General features: G+C 37.2%; 1 protein-coding gene across 3 annotated transcripts in view; it reads right to left on the bottom strand.

Moving 5' to 3' along the window:
* Positions 1 to 280: 280 nt before the first annotated feature.
* Positions 281 to 18924, bottom strand: part of AKAP9 (A-kinase anchoring protein 9) — a 105656-nt gene continuing 87012 nt past the window's right edge. For 2 of the 3 annotated variants that reach the window (XM_066553222.1, XM_066553231.1), the window contains 19 exons: positions 18270 to 18410; positions 17419 to 17904; positions 16947 to 17010; positions 16126 to 16244; positions 15168 to 15359; positions 14183 to 14371; positions 13402 to 13546; positions 12425 to 12644; positions 11290 to 11440; positions 9744 to 10412; positions 7834 to 8033; positions 6833 to 6941; positions 5736 to 5921; positions 4975 to 5175; positions 4341 to 4573; positions 3267 to 3352; positions 2488 to 2563; positions 1506 to 1645; positions 281 to 868 (listed from right to left, as the gene is read on the bottom strand). In XM_066553222.1, coding sequence (XP_066409319.1) covers positions 825 to 868; positions 1506 to 1645; positions 2488 to 2563; positions 3267 to 3352; positions 4341 to 4573; positions 4975 to 5175; positions 5736 to 5921; positions 6833 to 6941; positions 7834 to 8033; positions 9744 to 10412; positions 11290 to 11440; positions 12425 to 12644; positions 13402 to 13546; positions 14183 to 14371; positions 15168 to 15359; positions 16126 to 16244; positions 16947 to 17010; positions 17419 to 17904; positions 18270 to 18410 — 3651 coding nt within the window. In that variant the 3' untranslated portion in view covers positions 281 to 824. Of the gene's footprint in view, positions 869 to 1505; positions 1646 to 2487; positions 2564 to 3266; positions 3353 to 4340; positions 4574 to 4974; positions 5176 to 5735; positions 5922 to 6832; positions 6942 to 7833; positions 8034 to 9743; positions 10413 to 11289; positions 11441 to 12424; positions 12645 to 13389; positions 13547 to 14182; positions 14372 to 15167; positions 15360 to 16125; positions 16245 to 16946; positions 17011 to 17418; positions 17905 to 18269; positions 18411 to 18924 lie in introns of all 3 variants that reach the window. The other variant, XM_066553213.1, reaches the window with a different exon arrangement.

Here is an 18924-nt window from a genome sequence, read left to right as displayed (position 1 = left end):
AACCAGGGTTTTGTCTTGTCATTCCTGGTCTAAATTCACTGTAACTGTTGTAAAATCTTGTGTTTGTATCAGTCATGGCAGCTGAGGGAGCACAGGCTCTTCGTTCCCAGCCCTGTCAGATGTGACCAGGGCCTGCAGAAGCCAGGCTTGTCCCTGTCCCTCTCTCTGACAGCAGCACTTTGGACTCTGTAGAAAGTCTAGCTGCAGTCACTACAAGCAGGAGGAACTCAGGCAGGAGCAACCTGTTCCATGTGAATAAGGGAGCGGTTCTTCAACACACTTAGAAGCATGAAGTCATGTTTATTTCAGTACTTTGACAAAATACCCATAAAATTCAAAACTTCTACCATTACAAAAATAGGTCTCTACAAGTGATATTCTGTCTGCACTGCCAGTAGCAAATATTACGAGAGTCAATGTAACTTCAGTAGCCTTGCCAGAAAAAGTGCAAGTAAACTTTGCTGAATGTAGCTCAATTTAATTAATACACAAGTTTCATCTTCGCACCCTTTTGATAAATACACACTTCATAAGTTAATCATTTAAATTAGCATTCCACAAATATACATGTAATTTAATGGCTGGGGGGTTTGTTTGGGGATTTTTTTTTGTTCAGATTTTTTTTTTCCCATGAACACAAAGTGCCTACATCCATAAATCCCAGTCTCTGTGGGTGTGCCAGGATGGAACTGTATACAATCGTATAGCTGTGTTCATATTGGTCCCACAATATACACATTATACAAAAGCACAGAAAGAGCACAGATTTACAGAAGGCAATCTGTTAGCATCACTGCCAGTGATGGAGATGTTGAAGGGTATTATTATCTTCTTATACCCATGTGCAACTGAGTGTATGAAGTCGAACCTGTAAGATGGAGAAAAAAATGTCATCAGGATTACTTGGAACAAGTACATACATTCATTCAGCTGAATAATCATGAAAGATTTTACACAGGAAATCATAGAATTGGGACTTTTAAAGATCAAATCTTTTAAGAACAAAACTTTCCCAAATGATGGGGAAGACAAACACAAGAACTTCAAAACTCAAGTTTGATAAATTTCATCCCATTGTTCTGACAATTTTCTTGATGTATTCCTCTTTCAGTACAAAAATTGTCATCATCTATGGGGCAAATTGACTGTAACTTCTGTAATCAAACTGGTAGGAGAAAAAAATTCCTCTTCCATGTCTTAATCTTTTTCTCTATATAACCGAAACTCTTAGCAAGATGCCAACTGAATCCTTGCTGTGCATTTATTAGAGACCAGGGAAGTCAAGTGTTACCAATAATCTCAAAATCTATAATGAAAGTGTGTTTGTATCACTTTTCAAAGAATTTTACAATCTTTTCAGTGAGCTTTTTGCCACAGCTCAGAAATGCCTCTTGTTTAAGGCTGCAAATTGAAATGGAAGTTGTTATGTATCTCAGAGAACCAGCACCCAGGTGGCAGTGGGCCCTGTGCTGCCCAGAGGTGCCGGCAGGGTGCCCGAGCCCCACCTGACTGCACGCTGCCCAGCCGCTTCTGCAGCGCCTCCAGGCGATGGATGTAATCTGTCAGAGCCCTTTCGGGGTCGTAGTTCTGCAGCTGGGGACAGGCGAAGGACACTGGGTTTAAATCAGCATGCATCCCCTGCAGCCTAGGGGCACAACAACACACACCGTTTCAAAAAGGGACATTTTGAGTCAAGATAGCAGCAACACAGCAAAATACTGTAGGCAGGGATCTCTTATGGCTGCATATCCATGTAGCAGCCAGCACATCAAACCCATTTAACCTCCCTGACACTTACTGCCCAAGCCAGAGAAACCATTCCTTTGTTTCTGGCATTTTCTTTCTGCTGCACAGGATTTGTTGCTGCATTTTTTTGAGACAAAGACTGATCAGCAAATTCCTAATGAGACTGCAGTAGAATCCATGGTAGATTGAAGTTTAGTTTTCTACTAAGAAGCTTGTGTCAACAAGGACAAGGCCATCTTTACAGGATTCTGCCTCTTGTCATTACCCTCTGTAAGTAAAAGTCAATAGTGGCTAACACAGATTAAAGGTTTTTACCATGTAAACTGTTATGGTTATGACAAACTAAGACAATACAAATATTGAGGTGGTTTACATTAAAATGAAACCCAAAAATGGCTAGAATTTGATATTCAGTGAAGACCTGAACTCACAACTTCATATAAGCTCATCAAAGTATGATGGAACTCATAAAAATGTTGCCCTTGATGAAAAATACCCAGTTTCACTGGTAGGGATGTGCAAGCTTTAGCCTCAAATCATGTGATGAGTAATCACACACTGAATGCCTGAGACATTTTTGACATATTCTTACAAAAAAGTTAGATCTTGCAGCATCAAAGGTTACAAACCTTAGCAGTAAACATTGAGGCTTTCAGTTATTTAAACAGTGCCTGAAAGAGAATAAAAAAAACCCAAATATGTTGAACGTTTGTAGGAGATCTAGGAGATTCCATGCCTGACCTGGATCTAGAAGAATGCCTCTGTTCTCCATAAAGATCCATGCCACCAGAAAATGAATCAGACCGTAATTCATTACCTAGAAATACAAAATATACAGAATATTAGAAATACAAAAAACAGTGTCTTGAAAAATAAAAAAGTAAGACCTTTTGCACTTTACTGGGAATCTCAGATATGAGTTTTCTGTTTGCATATCACAGAAATGGCATTTAACAAGTGGAGGCCACTTTCAGACTCCCTCAAGCAAAAGCAGAGGTGAAATCCTGGCCTCACTAACGTCAATGAGAAAACTCTCACAGACTGAGTAAAGATTTTAGTGCAGACCTAAACAGACAGTAAATAAAATAAAGAAGCTTCTGATTCTCCTTAGACTCTTCCAAAAAGCAAACAGAAAACTGTTATTTCCCAGACTTAAACCTGTAACAAAAGAATGATAAGCTTTTGTTCTAAGGACCCCGTGGTGCAGATCTCCTACAAAAACTCCAATGACTCAGCTAAAACTGCTTTCATGAACATGCTCCATAGGGAAACCTTCCATATTTTTTTTAATCCCACCCAGGATGGAGCAAAACAAAACTGAAGAGAAAGCAAATAGGTTAGTGTCTGTGCTGAGCATGAAAACTGAGAAATAGGTTAATCCAAACAATTATAGCAAAAGAAAGAGGGAACAGCCCCCATTCATTCCACATGAGGACAACACAAATCAAAACTCATCTCCATTAAGCAGTGGTGTGACTTGTGAATACCACTTTTTCAGTCATTACTGGACTGTGACTTACCTGCGTTCTGGCTAAAGACATCCCTATTGATAGTCAGAATTCCAGAACCTGTAACTCTATGCCATCGACGAACCAGGAATTTCATTCTGCATTTCAAATTTTCAAAAAACAAAAAAACAAACAGCTTCAGGATAAAAGAAATATTCTGATTAAAGTAATCTCCTTCTTGTATTCTAAAAAGTAGAAGAATTTCTTGACCAGCAAGCAAATTTAACAGATGGGCAACTAAAACCTGAGTATCAAGTACAAAACATCCTTTTGCATATCCCTAAGTAAGACTATCTTTTGTCCAAACCTGTTTTCAGTTCCCCCTGTACAATTCCAGAGGTGCTGTATAGGTCCAAGTGGACAGTAAATGGCTCAAACACCAAAGATACAGCACACCAGTATTTAAAAATCATACTAAATATACTTTTTTGCTCTGTTGCAGCCCCAAAACTGCAACTGCAGAGCATTATGAGTAAAATCCTCACAACAGGTATGTGAACACTTCCTTCAATTTATACAACACACAAGGCTCAGAACAATAGCAAGCAGAAGTGCCTGGGGGTTCACACCTTTGTGAAGAAGGTTTGTTAGCAACATGGCAGTACTATGCAGTAATAAACTTTACCTTTTCTTCCTCACCAATTCCCGCTCACCCTTAGTCTTGTGAAATTCAAAGGACTACCTAGATTAAGAAAATTAATTCCTAAATCTATATTATACTTACATGTAAGACTTGAATCTTTAAATGAAATTTAGTTGCAGAAAAAACCCTTGTAAATAAGTGCAATCCTTAGAATTGTAATAATGTTTTTTAATAATATGACTTTACCCAGTACACTCCATCTGAGATTATCAGATACTGAGCCCTTTTCAGCTACAATCAGACTGCTTATTCCTATTACAAAATCACCTACATTCTGCTCACCTTGTCACCCCTAGAAGTATCTACTATATTCATGACTACCAAAAATACACCATTTAAACAGGATGGAATATGAAAATTTCTAGATTTCACTGGAGAGCTAGAAAAGTATATATGAAACAGCACAGTCATATCTGTTTGAAATGTAACTTCCTGCAGGTTACCTTGAAATTGCAATGGACACTCTGACTGCAGAGCGAAATCGTGTGAAACCCTTTGAATGCTGTGTGATGATTTCAAGGTCTGTGTAGGAAGGCTGTCCCCCCATCCGTGCTATGAGGGCCAGTGTGGCTTCTTCACACTCCTGGAATCCTCCAAGTAACAGCAGCAAATATTTTTTCTGATATATCAGAGCTTTCCGGAAGCTCTCTGCCCGTAGGTATTTGCCATAAATCCTCTGCAACAAGAGAAAAAGACAAAAAGCTCCATAAGCTCCAAGAATCACAACAGTCCCAAGACCTTTAACATTGTTACTTCTACAACATTTCTGTGATTATGCATTTTTCAGTTCCATGGAGAAGACTGTGCTACTGCTCACACTTGTTAAATGCAACTTCATATATTGAGGATCACCGAAACAGCAAGAAATAGAGCACACACAAAAGGACAACTTAGGTGTTTACATGTCATTCTTGGAGAGAAAAAAGAATAGTCAGGTACCTGAATATGAACATTTTATAACTGAATTAGCATCTTTTTACTCAGAATAAAGCAGAGTGAACACAATGAAAAATAAGCCCTAATCAAAATTTTTAAAGCAGCTCTAGTTAGTATGTGGGGGAAAAAAAATCTTCTTACCCTTAGAATAGCATTTTCAGTATCTGATCCCAGTTCTCTGAGGAAAGCCTCACTCCTGAGCTCTGCTCTCAGCTTGGAGAGTTCTGCATCAGCTTGTTTCAAAGATTTCTGCAGTGACAGCCTTTCTCTGTTCCAAATCTCCTTCTCAGAAGCAACAAGAGTATCAATATTAACTCCAACATCTGATGAGTGCCTAGAAGACTGAAGACAAAGGAAACTGAATTTGAATGACATAATTTGGAGAAGCTTAAGCTATGTCGTTCTATTCATTGGTTTGATGGAGAGCTCATAAAATTAATGAGAAAAACTATTCAGTGCTTGGATCTGAGGCCACCCTTGCACTCTGACACCTCAAAACCAGTGACTTAAGGAGCCCAATCAATGTCCCAGAAAAATACAGCTTCTCTAAAAAAAAAGTCCCCTCAACTGGATCATACTAGCTTCTTGATCTTGAAGGCTGTCTGGGTCTATCTGGATCTGCTTATCATGGCAATGAGATAGAGATAAAAAAGAAAGGCACAAAGCATTTAAAATAAAGGAGTAGTTAACAAAAAGAAGCAGGTAAAATCACAAAGTTTTACACTCAACAGAGTTGAGGCATACTGGCCACTGAACAAGAATAAATCACATCAATTCCCTCTGTAGAGGGAAGCCAAGAAAGACAGATAGCTTGATCACTCTCAACTGGGTGACCAAGACAAAAAATTAGGCTTTTATGTCTGTATACATAACTCATTAGATCAGCACCACCAAGGACATACATAGTCTGCAGAAGGCTGTCTGTGCTGGTATCTTCTCAGTTCTTCCTCCAGTTTCATAACAGCATTCCTCAAATTATTCTTCTCTTCACTCAGTCTGCTGACAAAGCCTGTCAGCTCAGCATTTTGCCGGAGCAGCCTCTCAGTCAGAGAGCTGGATGGAGTCCCGGGCGGCAGCACCATCTTCAGCTACGAGGAAGAAAGAAAACCAAACTCAACTTCTCTTAGATCCAAATTGCCAATAGAAAGAAAACCAAACTCAACTTCTCTTAGATCCAAATTGCCAGCTTGAAAATAACTGGCTTACAGTGAAAATCGTTTAGAGATAATGATGATAGCTTTGTATCAACTTCATATAAAAAGTTTCAGTGTACATGTAAACTACAAATCATGGTGTCTATACTTACCCTATACATTACAACAAAGTATTTTCGTACAACCTCAATTGTACCAGCTATAACAATTTGCAAAGTTTTCTACCATGTTAATGTTTATCTAACCCAGAGGAAAAGAAAAGCCTCAAAGCTTTTTTCAAGTTACATTGAAAATCCTTGCTTAAAATATAGGACCAAATCTAGGGACCAAATCAAGCTCACTTAAAAATCAAATATTGCTGAATTCTTTGCAACAGATTACCTCACTTCATTTTTTTTTACGTAAGTGCATGCCACTCAATCTTCAGTGGCCTTTCATTTGGTAAATATAGGGCAGTTTAAGTAAATGTGTTGTGTCAGCATAATACAGTAAATACTGAATGTTGATTTTAACATCAGGAAGTACTGAGAAAAGTTTCCCCAGTTATAGGATTACTGCTGAAAAGAAAATATTCTAAAGAAAAAGCCATGAGATGCAGAAATTTAAAATGAAACTGAAAAAGTTTTGATTTGAAAGTTGAAAAATTACTTTTAAAGTATTAAAAATTTAAAAAAAAAAAAAAAAATGGAAAGGGGTTTTTACACTTTACAAATTCCATTCAGAACACTCACTGGAATTTTCTCCTATAAAGACCTGAATAAGTACAGGCTGACAAACTCCTTGCAGTTTCTGCTCACAGCTCTTCATCCTAACTCTCCCATCAAAGTTACAGCATTGACTCTCACCTCTTCCAGACCGGGCAATCCAGGCAGTATTTTCAGTTCTGAAATAACTTCTTCAATAGCATTTTGTAGTAAAATGAAGTCCTGATCATCTGCTGTTTCAAACTGCAATCTGAAACAAAAGGGGTTTCAACAGCAGATCAACTCTGATATCACAAGCCAGACTAAAAGGACTTTCCATGGATTCCTATGCACTGGATCTATAGCAAGTCACTTCAGCAGTACCGGAGACAGGGCAACATTTTCCAGACTGCTAAGTGACCCTGAACAAAATTGTCTTGATTTGAAAAGTAAGTATATAGAACAGTTTTCACTCACTTGCAGACAGGGATATTCTACATGAAGCATATTTAAAATAGTGGTTCTGCTTCCCACAAATCTGTTGAATCTGTGTGATCAAAATCCTAGGGTACTTCCCAGATATACTGCATTCTGCTTTGCCCAAATGTTTCAGAAGGAATGTTTAATATTAAACGACCATCACAGCAAAATAAGAACAGATTCAAACCTCCCATGGACCTAAATACCATGTTATTTTTAAATCTTATGGAGATAGTAACCTTCCAAAAATAAGAATCAAGATCAGTTTCACTAGACCATAATAATTTTTCCCCAAGGAAGACGATGCAGAACAATAATCCCTATATTCATTCCCTTATGCATGATGAACTATTTAATTACTATTTAAAATTCATCTACCTATACCATACCCAGATAAATCTTATCACTTTTCAGAGGAAAAAAAGACTATTTTGCTGTGCCTTAGAAAGGACCCTATTAAAAAATATAGGATTTACAGCAGCACTTGATACTCTGTGACTGTTCTTCCACCAGTATATCTCAAGTAACAGCATATACAATAAAATTGTGTATGTATTGTACACAATAAAACTAACAACCCCAAACTCAGTTAAATCCTGCAGTCTGTGAATCAGGATTCAAACCCAATATATTAGCTTGCTGGCTGCTATTTACTAAACCAAATTGCTGAAGACTGGTCTAACCTGCTAGCAGCTTTCCGAGCCAACTGCTTCAGCTTTGGAGATGCATTTTGCAGCTTTTGTCTGACTTTTTCCAGAATTTCAGTAGCAGCAGAGAGATCTCCTGTCAGTGTGCGATAAGTCAACTCATTTGTCTCAGCTCCTTCCATTTTTTGCTGGAGAACCCAATTTCTTGTTCTGTCATTGGGTGTATCCCAGGTAGTCTGGAAAGAAATACGTATTTTCAATATATATATATATATATATATCTATAAAATGTATGTGATCCAGTGCTGTAAAATGAAAACATATGACTCTGAAACACACTCAGAAACTGAAGAACAGATAATTCTAGCAGAGAAAGAAATTTAATGTGACTACAACACCGCTGTAATGAAGCACTAAAGTATCATTCTAGTCTAGGTCTAGTGTCTTTCTTGACTAAGAACTAGCAATCACGGAGCTACAGTGTGAATCCAGTCAAAAAACTCAGCAGGATGTCACTAAGCCTTTCTGTTTCTTCCATCAGCAGCTCCTTTACCAGTTGTGCAAGGAATCTGGGCAACTGGGCCTATGTGTTTTGGTAACAAATTTATAGTCATAATAACAGGGGCTGAAAGAGACCGCCATGGTCATGGAGGTCAGTCCAGTCCCACTGATGCTACCACAAGCACTGAAGAGATGTTCCTAGGTAACAGCCTCCCAACACTGCCATGGAAGAACTGCTATCCCTCAGAAAGAAACCTGAGCCCGTGGCTCTGCCTCTGGCTGTTTCCTCTACAGGATAGTACCAAAGAAGATAATCAAGAGTGTTTCAAATGTCACAGGAAACAGCAGGAGATTAATTATTTGAAATTCCAGGAAAGTCCTGCCAAGCAGATCAGACTAACTGCTGATGAGGAAGGGAAAAAACCCCAACGGCTGCTGCTAACCTGATCCAAGAGAAGACTCTGCTGATCACAGTGCTGGCAGTTCCCTGTGTGCAGAAGAACAAGGTGCACAAAAGAGCATGGCAGGAAGGCTGCTGCTGTCACAGTTACCAATACACTCAACAGCCTGCCTCTAGATGTGGGTAGTTTCCAATGCTTCAGAAGATAAAAACCAGTAGCCAAAGTAGAAAAGAAAAATTTCCTTCTTGGCTCCACATACAAGCAACTGGTAAAACAAATGATGACAGGATGGGCAAAACCATGGTGAGCAAAGAGGCAAGCAAGTCTCCTGTCAGTCCTCTCTGCGATTACCCACAAATCACTCACCCAGCAACACTTATCTCTTACAAGCAAGTTTCTAAAAGTAATTTAAAAATAATTTTAAAACTCACCTAACTTTTTATGACAGTGAAAAACTTAGAGACAATAGAGACAGCACTTTCACTCGTCTAAAAATTAGGATAATTCCTAAATTGATTTTTTACCTTGATTTCTTCCTTCTATTTTGTTTGCTAACACACACATATTCATACATATGTTTGTTTGATTGCTTACTCATTTCTTTACTGAAGCTGTTGGAAGATCCCTTATGATGTTTCAAAGATCCCTTGCAGTTTATGAACTAAAGATTAAGGGCAGTGACCTGGGGCATTCCTGAGTAGGAATAGCTCATTCCTGCAACTGGTTGCAAGGAACATTCTCCTGTACTGAGACACAAAGTGTGTGTATAGACCCAGATGCATTTCTCCTGCTCGTGCTCCTTCTTATACACTTCTGTGCTCCTCCTTATGTACTCCTATAACTTCACTCTCAGGAGGAAGCATGTGAATAGTTTCAGGAAGCAAACTGGAATGCTTTCCCTTTTCCATTCTCTGGTGCCCATGTTCTGTAGTCTGCAGGCTATTTCATAGATTGCGTCAAGGCACAGTGACACATAATTGAGCAAAAGAATTAAAGCTAAATTGTATATTTCAATATTACACATTACTTTCAATCCTACTGTACCTCATTTGGGTTGTGGCTTGGTGTCCTTTTGGCTTCCTTTCTTCCTTCATCCTCCTGCTCTTTTTTCTGTAGATCTTGGATTATTTCCTGCAACTTCTTTGTTTCATTCCCTAATTTATGAACTTCTTGCTTCTTTTCTCCAAGTTGCCACTGAAGGTCTTCTACTTTGGACTCTAGTTCATGGAGTTTCTTTTGTACTATTATGTTAGCATCTTGTTCTGCTTGTAGTGCTTGTCTCTGAATCTGCCTTTCTTTCTCCATTTGCTGTCTCACTTGCACAGATTCCAGTTTGTACTTCTCCATCTCACTTACTAACTCCACTATACGGTCATGCTTTTCATCCATTTGCTTCTGTAGCTCTTTAAGCAATTCCTCAGATGGATTAGGTGCTCCAGCTTGCCCCTTATCTTCAGCACTTTGAAGCTGAGCACACAGCTCTTTTTCCCTTTCTAGGGCACTGCTTATTTCGAGAGCTCGAACCTTCTCTGATTCAAGAAGCACCTGCAACTCAGAGTTACGGCCTCGCTCACGTGACAGCTGGGCAGCACTCAGTGCTTCTTGGGATTCGATCCTCTGCTGCAGATCACTTGACAGCTGTTTCTCTTGCTCCAGAAGTTTACTTAACTCCAAGTTCTTTTGTTTTTGATCTTCAAGAGAAAACTTTAAGTCCTTTCAAAAGAAAACAAGAATTGATCAAAGCCATTTGTGCATACTTTCCATTAAATTCTGCAAATTGCAAATATGCTGCCTCTACACATGCTGCTTTTGACAGGTTTTACTATTCCCAAGTAATGTGACAATACTCTGAATGCTGCAGTTACATCTGATACTAAAATACATTACAGATGTCTTTATTCTAAAATCAGATTATTTCATAAAAGAATATTTTTAACACATGCTTTATAGTGGGATACAAACAACTGTAGTTCTGAAGTTGAAGACAGCCAGCTGCTTTTACTTTCTAAAATTGTGAAAATGATTTTTCAGCTTTGGATTTCAAGATGTAAATAAATTGATGCTGTTGAAGTTATTGCTTTTTTGTCTTTTGTCTTGTACCAGGATACCTACTCTCCACTATATCTGCAGAGGTACCAATGAAGCATTTTTTCCTACAATAAACTCCCTAGTTTGATTTCATGAGGTGAAACTGTAGAGTTTTTAAACTGTGACAAACAATATGTCTCCTTAAATCATATTCTTAAATACTATATTTTATGAGTCAGGCTGTGGTGGGGGCTGAGGGTAGCCATCAGCAGTGTCCTGTCCCCTTGAATAACTGAGAGCCATTATAGAATTTTTTAATCTCAAGCCTGAAAAGCACAGTAAAATTCCTATTGATTTAAATGGAATGTGCATCAGGCCTTTTTCATACTTTGCCACATAGCTTCTATAAATTTTTCTTCAGCTCTAGATGATATAATACTACAGTTGAAGACAGAACAATGAAGCATGCATTGGACAAAAAATGTGGACTGAGATGAAATGTTAACCAAAAGAATATTTTCATGCTCCTTGATGTCCCAGGCCACTTGGGATTATGGAATACCTCAAGCTCTTCTCTTCCTCTTTCCTCACTGCGTTCCATTTTAGCTTTTTCTTTTTCCAAAGCCCACTGTAGCTCTCTTGATCTCTTCTGTTCATTGGCCATTGTATCCTTGAGAATATCTAGCTCAGCTGCTTTTTCTTTAACTTCAGTCCTAAAAGAAAAATGGAGCAAACTTTACATCAGGCAGTGACTCTAATCCTATCATGATGCAGTCAGTTACTTGGTATTTATTCCATCCTGTGCACTGAAAACACTGTTAGTCTAGTAGAGTAACAGTGAAAAGCCTATTTAGAAAGACAAGGCTAACTCAAACCCAAAAGAGTTGCACAGTTCAAGAACTACAACAAGTGTGTCCACCCTGCTACCTTTGTAGCTGCCTCTTGTGGGGGCTCAGAGGCAGTGAGTGTTCAACCTTATCCAGTCACAGGCCAAAATCTTAAAGAATGTCATGGAAGTGCATCTTGCTGCCATGTTTCTCAAGGGAAAAAATATACTGGGGGAAAAGGAAAAATCTATGACCTAAATTTGCATTTTTTTGCAAATCAATTTTGTATCTGTTTTGAAAAAGAAACTTGTCCTGATGGTCTGTAAAAGGTATAAAGTAATCTTTAAAGTTATCCAAATTTAAGTTCCAGCCTAATTTGTTATCTCTGAGCTGAACATTAAAATTCTGTTCATGGGTGCATCCCTCTGGTTCAGGCATAAATAATAATGGCTTTCTTAAGTGCCAAATCTGTGGTTTTTGCTATCAACCATGTCCAAACAACATTTAAGACTATTTCATATGGAAGTACTTGCAAAGTCATCTTAACTTTGCAATTTTTTTTCTCCATGTTCACAGAGATTAAAAACCTTTAATAAATATGGTCTATTTATTAGCTTGTATAGAGTAGCCTAATGCAACAAATTTTAAAAAGGAACTTGATAACTAATAGAGTTACTTAATAATTGAAATATATTATTTGTCAAATGTAAAAAGCCTATTTTTGTCAGGTAGGTTTTAGTTTTACAGAAATACTGAGAAGCAATTGTACTACATGAGATCCAGCCCCTTAAGAAAATCAGAATTATGGTTTCAGATTAGGAAAGATAATCTTCACAGCCAACACAGACAGCTTGGCACTGAAAGCCACACCTGATAGTTTCTAGGTCCTTGAAGTGCTTGTGCTGTGCTTTAAGGGTTGCTTCAAGCTCTAGTTTGGCCTGTGCAAGTTCATTCTTCATCTCTGCGCCCATCATCCTCTCTGAATTCAGCTGCTCCTGAAGCTCTGCTGCTCGGTCCTTCATACTCCGGAGCTCCACTTGCATCTCCAGAAGCTGCAACTGCTTCTGCTGCATATTATACTCCAGCATTTCTAATGAGAGCACCATTCACATGGAAATTACTTCATGAAAAACACTGTGTTTGGGTAAAGCTTCTCCTAGCCAGAGCATGACCACTATTAGGCTATTATTAAGAGTGATATTTTAAAATAGTATTTTCTTTCAGTAGCGCAATAAAAGCAAACCCATGACTTTTATACTTGAATATCTTTCATACTTTGAAGAAATCACTTCAACTTCTTTATTTCTTAAAGGCTCTAAGATGTGTGCAACTATCTCAATATGCATCATTTGGATAATGATTAACACAATTTAAGTTAGTTATATTACATATGTATACTTGTGACCTAATATTTGTAACTAAACACTGACAGTGAGCTTTACTTAGTTTTAAACTATACCTGTTCTCTGAACCTTTTGTTCTTCATTCTAATTCCTTCTTAGTTTCTGCATTATGACTGACTATCCAACTTAGATTATTTCAAAGCTGCTGAACCTAAACAGTGAAGCATATACATGGAAAATGGCCTTAAAATTCAAGCTCCATTTTTATAGCAATTAAACATAACTTTGTATCACTTTCAGTTTAATACAAGTCATAGGAACACAGACTATCTTAATTTTTGCAAAAGTAGTTAAATAAGATTGAAGAAGATGAAAAGTATGCATGTTCAGAACACGCACATCAAAATCAGAGATCGAAGAAAGTCACCATTTTTGTCACTTCCAACATTATGATCACTGCCCTGAAAGCATTTGGAAAAAGACATATATTACCACAGAAGTCACCTTGGCTTTTTGAATCAATTTCTTTTTCTCTCTTGGGGTTACTTTTCTTACTGTTCATCTGAGCATGTAATACTTGAATCTCCATCAGCAAACTTCTTCTGTCTGCATTCTGAAGACTGTCCATTGCTGCTCTCTGGATAGTAGCCTATTAGCATTAGAAACATTTCAAAGTAAACCCCCAGATTTTATGAGAATAACTATGCTGACATCACATTTATTCATATATTTATAGTCCACATATATTCAAAACATCTTCAATGAAGTCAGTATTACAGTATTTGGGAAAACTACTTGTTATTTTTTAGCTCTCTTCTAGGCATCAAAATTACAGACTGAAAATTGCTATTACTTTTCTGGAAAACTGCAATTTTCTCATTAATCCCTCCATGTTCCAGAGGAGATAACTGACTTCCCTCTGTCCCATAGCAGCCTTAACACTTTCTCTTCTTGCAAATTATTTTGTATAAACAAGCTACCTTTTCTCTTAGACAGTGTAACATAATTCTAATCAACTTAATGACATCAAGCTCAGGACAACTGTTTTCAATGCAAATTGATCTCGGCAGGCTGTATATATTATGTAACTTGTGCACCCAAAAGTTTCTTTCCCATGCCACATTATTTTTCTTTTAAAAGACACCAGTTCTTCCTGCAAGTCTGACTTTGTTTTCATCCTTAGACTGTCAAAACTACCATTAATACATATATTTATAATGGATTTATAAATTTAAAATTAAAATAATGTAGACAAACACTTTGACTACAGTACAGTTTATATTACCTGCTCTTGTAGTCTGTGCTCTAACTGATTCATCAACATCACTGCATCTCTTGTGCCCATTTCTGCAAGTTCAGTTTGAAATGCAGCAAGGAGAACATTTTGTTCTCTCACAAAAAGCTGTTGAATGGCATGCAGAAGTTCTCCTCGCCAGTCTGACACACCTTCAGGAGATTCAGTACTTGCATAGATCTGCAGTGGTATAAAAACAATTTAAAGAGCCAAATGGAAAGATTACATCATTATAATTTCTATGTATAGTGTGTATTTTCAGTGGAATGTTTAGCTTTTCTTAATAATTGGGTAAATTTCATCCATCCAAATGGATGTGTTTACTGTACACATTACAAATTTTTCTGCATTCACAAATCATAAACTTTTAGCTTTGCTTTCAATGGAGGCAGCGTAGCTTTTTGTAACTGAAAACTTAGCCCTGTGTAGTTACTACTGAGGTTACTATACCACACTACTCTTTAATTTTTCTTATATTACGTGTCTCTCCCTAGGCTCTCACAAAGCTGTGTGGTATTGTGCAGACACTGTGCGTGAAAAAGATTTAATTTTAAATGACACAAAGTTCATCTGCCCACTTTGCATGCTAAAGAAAATGCTGAAGTAATAGAAAGTACATGCATATATCCAAGAGTCTAACTGGGGTAATTTAACAAGGCAAAGTTTTAACAGATTACTGATTAATGAGCCAATAAATAACAGCATTAAAAATTCTATTTAAACTGCTACTGGAACATGTTTCAAAATAAAATTCTTCTTAGAAGGTGGACCTATACAGTCAAAAGTTATCAATGCCCAGAAGAACAAATATAAGCTGTAATACCATGAAGTGCAATATGGAGTTTTATGGCACATTAAAAAAAATTTGACCTTGTAATAAGATATTTAAGCATTTAAACCTGAACAGTGGATGTGCCTTAGAAGGCTATAATAAATTATTTTTTATTCAGATAGAATCTTATGATATTTTTTATACCTCAGCTTCTCTATGAACTTCCATTTTTGCAATTAGGTCTTTCAAAGATGAGATGGTGCTTAGGAAAGCTTTTCTTTCTTCTAGCCAAGATTCCGGCTCTTGCTTATGAGGTGACAGATCTTTTTCACTATATGGAAATTCAGTGAGAGACAGCACCTGTATACCTTCATGATGGACTGCTCTCAGCAAACCCTACAATAAAAGCAAAAAGAAATCAGTAATGCCAGTAATACCAACATATAACAGTAACAGCAATAATAACTGCAATCTTATTTAATATGTATTGGAAAACTGGTACTTCTAATTTGATCAGCATAAAGAAACTATGCTTCCTCATATCAAGGACAGAAGAGTCACCCAGTCCTTTATATGTGTCGCACAGAAATTTATTAAATCGTTGTAGTTTTCCTCAGTTTCAAATAAAATTTTCCAGTGTACATCTGTCAAATCAATTTTTTATTTTTAAAATAGCTACTAATGGAAGCTGACACCATCAAAACAGTCCTGGGGAGGATTCCAGGGGAGCTTTGCAATTCACTTTTTGAAATTACTATGAAGTTAGGGCTTTGTCACAAAATACTTTTTAAAAAAGGTAATTAAAACATGATACCCTTACTGTTTATAATAAACAATTTGCTTTCATAACAGTCATAAAAATAGAATCCATACAATTGTGTAATATGTGATCATGATATTATTGTTAATACAATGAAATTGCAATAAATTATGACTATTTTTATTTCTCATAATCAAAGCTGAGAACAAGCCTACAGATATAAAACTCATATTTAGCCTAATTTAAAATGCAAAAATGCACATCACTGTGAGAAAATGTATTAAAATAGTCAACACTAAAACTAATCTAAATAGCTCTGTTATCAATGATCAAGCAGAAGGTAATCTCAACTTTCAGTAGTATCACTCTTTTTCCTTAAAAAAAAGATTGAGTCTATTTTACCTTAATTTTTTTGGGGAGTAAATCTGTTGAAGTTTCACCTTCATCTATTCCTTCAGATATCGTGTCAGATCCCTGGGTCTGAGCAAGATACATTCCTTGACTCCAGTCTGAACTGGAGTCTAAAATAAAAGGAGAGAAAAACATGAAAGCTGGATTACTGTGAAGCTTTGAAGAACAGGCATCAAAAACCTGTTGTTTTAACAGGTAGCTGCATGTCACTAAGGGTTCATTCTAAGCCTGGAGACTACCTGTTTTATAGTTTTTCTTTTTCAGTTTTACAGAAGTAACAGCAAAACAAAACTAAAAAATAAAACCACAACCAAACTGAAAAATCCTTATTTAGTTTTACAAGACAAACAACTACTTGCATTAACACTTGTGCCAAATGACCCCTCTTAATATGCTTTGCCTTGCCTATGTCCAGGATCACTTGAATAATTTTATTACACTTGGAGAAGTCAATCCCTGTCATCATCTCCCACTGCTAGGGAGCTGTAGCTTTAAATCAGGAGATGATGAAGCTATGCTGAAGAGATCATGTAATAGCTAAGAAGGATACAGAAACTCCTATGGAAAGGAAAATAATTAGTATCTGATGCCTCAACTTAAACCCATCTCTGCTCTGGACATTTCCCTTTGGCACCAAATCAACAGACATGGCATGCCCAGAGCCTTTTGCTGGTGCAGCAGGCTTCTGCTTCAATCTGGGCAGTAGCTGTTTTGATTTCTTAGAACACAAATTCTTTAACGGTAAACTTAATATCAAAAAAGCAGATTTAATTTATAATACTGTTTGAAATCTGTACAAACAAATTTCTTACCACTAGAGCCTCCATCTCTAGCTTGACGTGGTGGAGAACGTGCTAATCCAGAAACTGGGATTCTCTGTATTTAGAAAAGAAAACAATCAAGTCTTTAACCCCTCACCCACTCTCAGTAAGGGAGAAACTTTTAAGGAGCAGGAAATAATGTGAACCAATTCCCCTGCAATCAGAGTAATAAAACTAAATATGAGAGAGACAGCATTTCACAGGGTGACCTACATTGCCCACAGCAGGGCAGGTTTAAGGCAGAAGCACAAGGAAACACCTGGTAGCTGAGCACACTTGCAAACTTCAGTGCTGAGAAACGGGTTCACAATCTCTCCCAGGGCCATGGAAACATTAGAACACTTTAAAGCTTTTTACTGAGCATGTGGTGGTTCACACTTTGCAGATTTTAAATGGGAATTTCTGTAGCAAGAGCAAAAGCTTGAACTGAAATATTTCAGCAATTACAAAATAAAATACATACTTCTTTGGCTTGTAGAGTTTCTATGACTTCCTTTAAAGTATTACATTCTTCAGTCAATACTTGTACTGCAACAAACTTCTCTCTCTTTAATGCTTCAGATTCAGAGATATGCCTTGTCTCCATGTCCATGATTTCAGCAGCATGGAGTTCCTGCATTTGGTCAATTTTTTCAGTAAATTCTCTTACAATCTCTGCAATCTCTTCTGAAGAGCATCCATTTTGCAAATCAATTTGGATTTCTGCATTTTTAACAAGGACTGGTGAGACTTCCACAGTCTTGTCTGTTTTTGATGAGGAGCTGTTTCCAGTTAGAGTAGACTCATTGGCTGACAAATCACACGATATTTCTGCATCCTTCTTGCCTTCAGTTGTCACCATTTCTTTGTTCTTTCTCAGGTAACTTGCAAGCTTCTCCTCTGCTTGAACCAGGTTCTCTTTGACTTTGCACAGGTCTTCCTGAAGATGTATCAGACTTTCCTCTTTTACCTGTAAATATGGAGAATCTCAACTGCAATCCTTCCAAATACTTTAAACAGCTAAAATCTAATTACAGCTCAGTTTAGTTCTATTTTAAAGCAGTTATGACACATGGTAGCACGTATTATCTCCTAAGAAATACAGCTCTAGATCCACTGTTGCACTGCAGTAAAACCAAGTACTTTGGCAATGAGTGAAGATTTGATCTACAGCCTCAGCTCTGTTCCACTTGCAGTAGGCACTGAGGGGCTGCTTTTCTTGGTGGCATTCTCAGTAAAAGATAAAAAAATCCCAAACTATAGCATGCATATTCAAACAGTAAGTCCTGTACAACTATTTGATTTAAATACAATATGGAACACTCTGGTTCTTACTGTTAGTTCTTGCTGAAGTTTTTCTGCCTTTTCTCTGTAACTGTTTAGTTCTTCCTTAGCAGCAGCTGCCTCTTCTTTCACTTGTTCAAGTTCAGTAATAAGCACTTTTTCTTTTTGACTTTCCATGAGCTGCGCTTCTACCTATATGGCAACACAAAACATGGAAAATGGTAAAAATTCAAGTTTTAATAGCACTGATCACATCCACACCAACTTACAAAGTGAAAAGACCAAAGGGGAAAACAAATGTATGTAACTTGGGTTAACACAGCTTCAAAAAAATAAGACTGAGACCATGGGAGGAAAGACTATCTTACAGTTCACTGAACTCAAGCATAAATTGGATACACCACACCGCACAGGGAGGAAGGTCAACAGAGAGTAGGAAATTATAATATTATTTAACTTATAAGACATTTATGACATTCATTAAATTTGTATTTGGATGAAAGATCTTAGAATCTCTCACATTCAGAGACATCAAGCCCATTTTTGGACTATCAAACATAGTCAATTTTGACTGATGGTTCTAAATTGAGAGGCAATAAACCACCAGTGCATGGAAATCTGGACAAATGAATATTGGAAAAGCCACTGAAGGGAAATATCTTTGGAATTGTGGTGGGAAAACAAGAAAACAAATCAAGATCAAAAC

This window comes from Molothrus aeneus, chromosome 1 (genome assembly GCF_037042795.1).
Source record: "Molothrus aeneus isolate 106 chromosome 1, BPBGC_Maene_1.0, whole genome shotgun sequence".
Lineage (NCBI taxonomy): Eukaryota > Metazoa > Chordata > Aves > Passeriformes > Icteridae > Molothrus > Molothrus aeneus.
The sequence above is the reverse complement of the archived record's forward strand: the minus strand, read 5'-3'. Positions and strand labels throughout refer to the sequence as shown.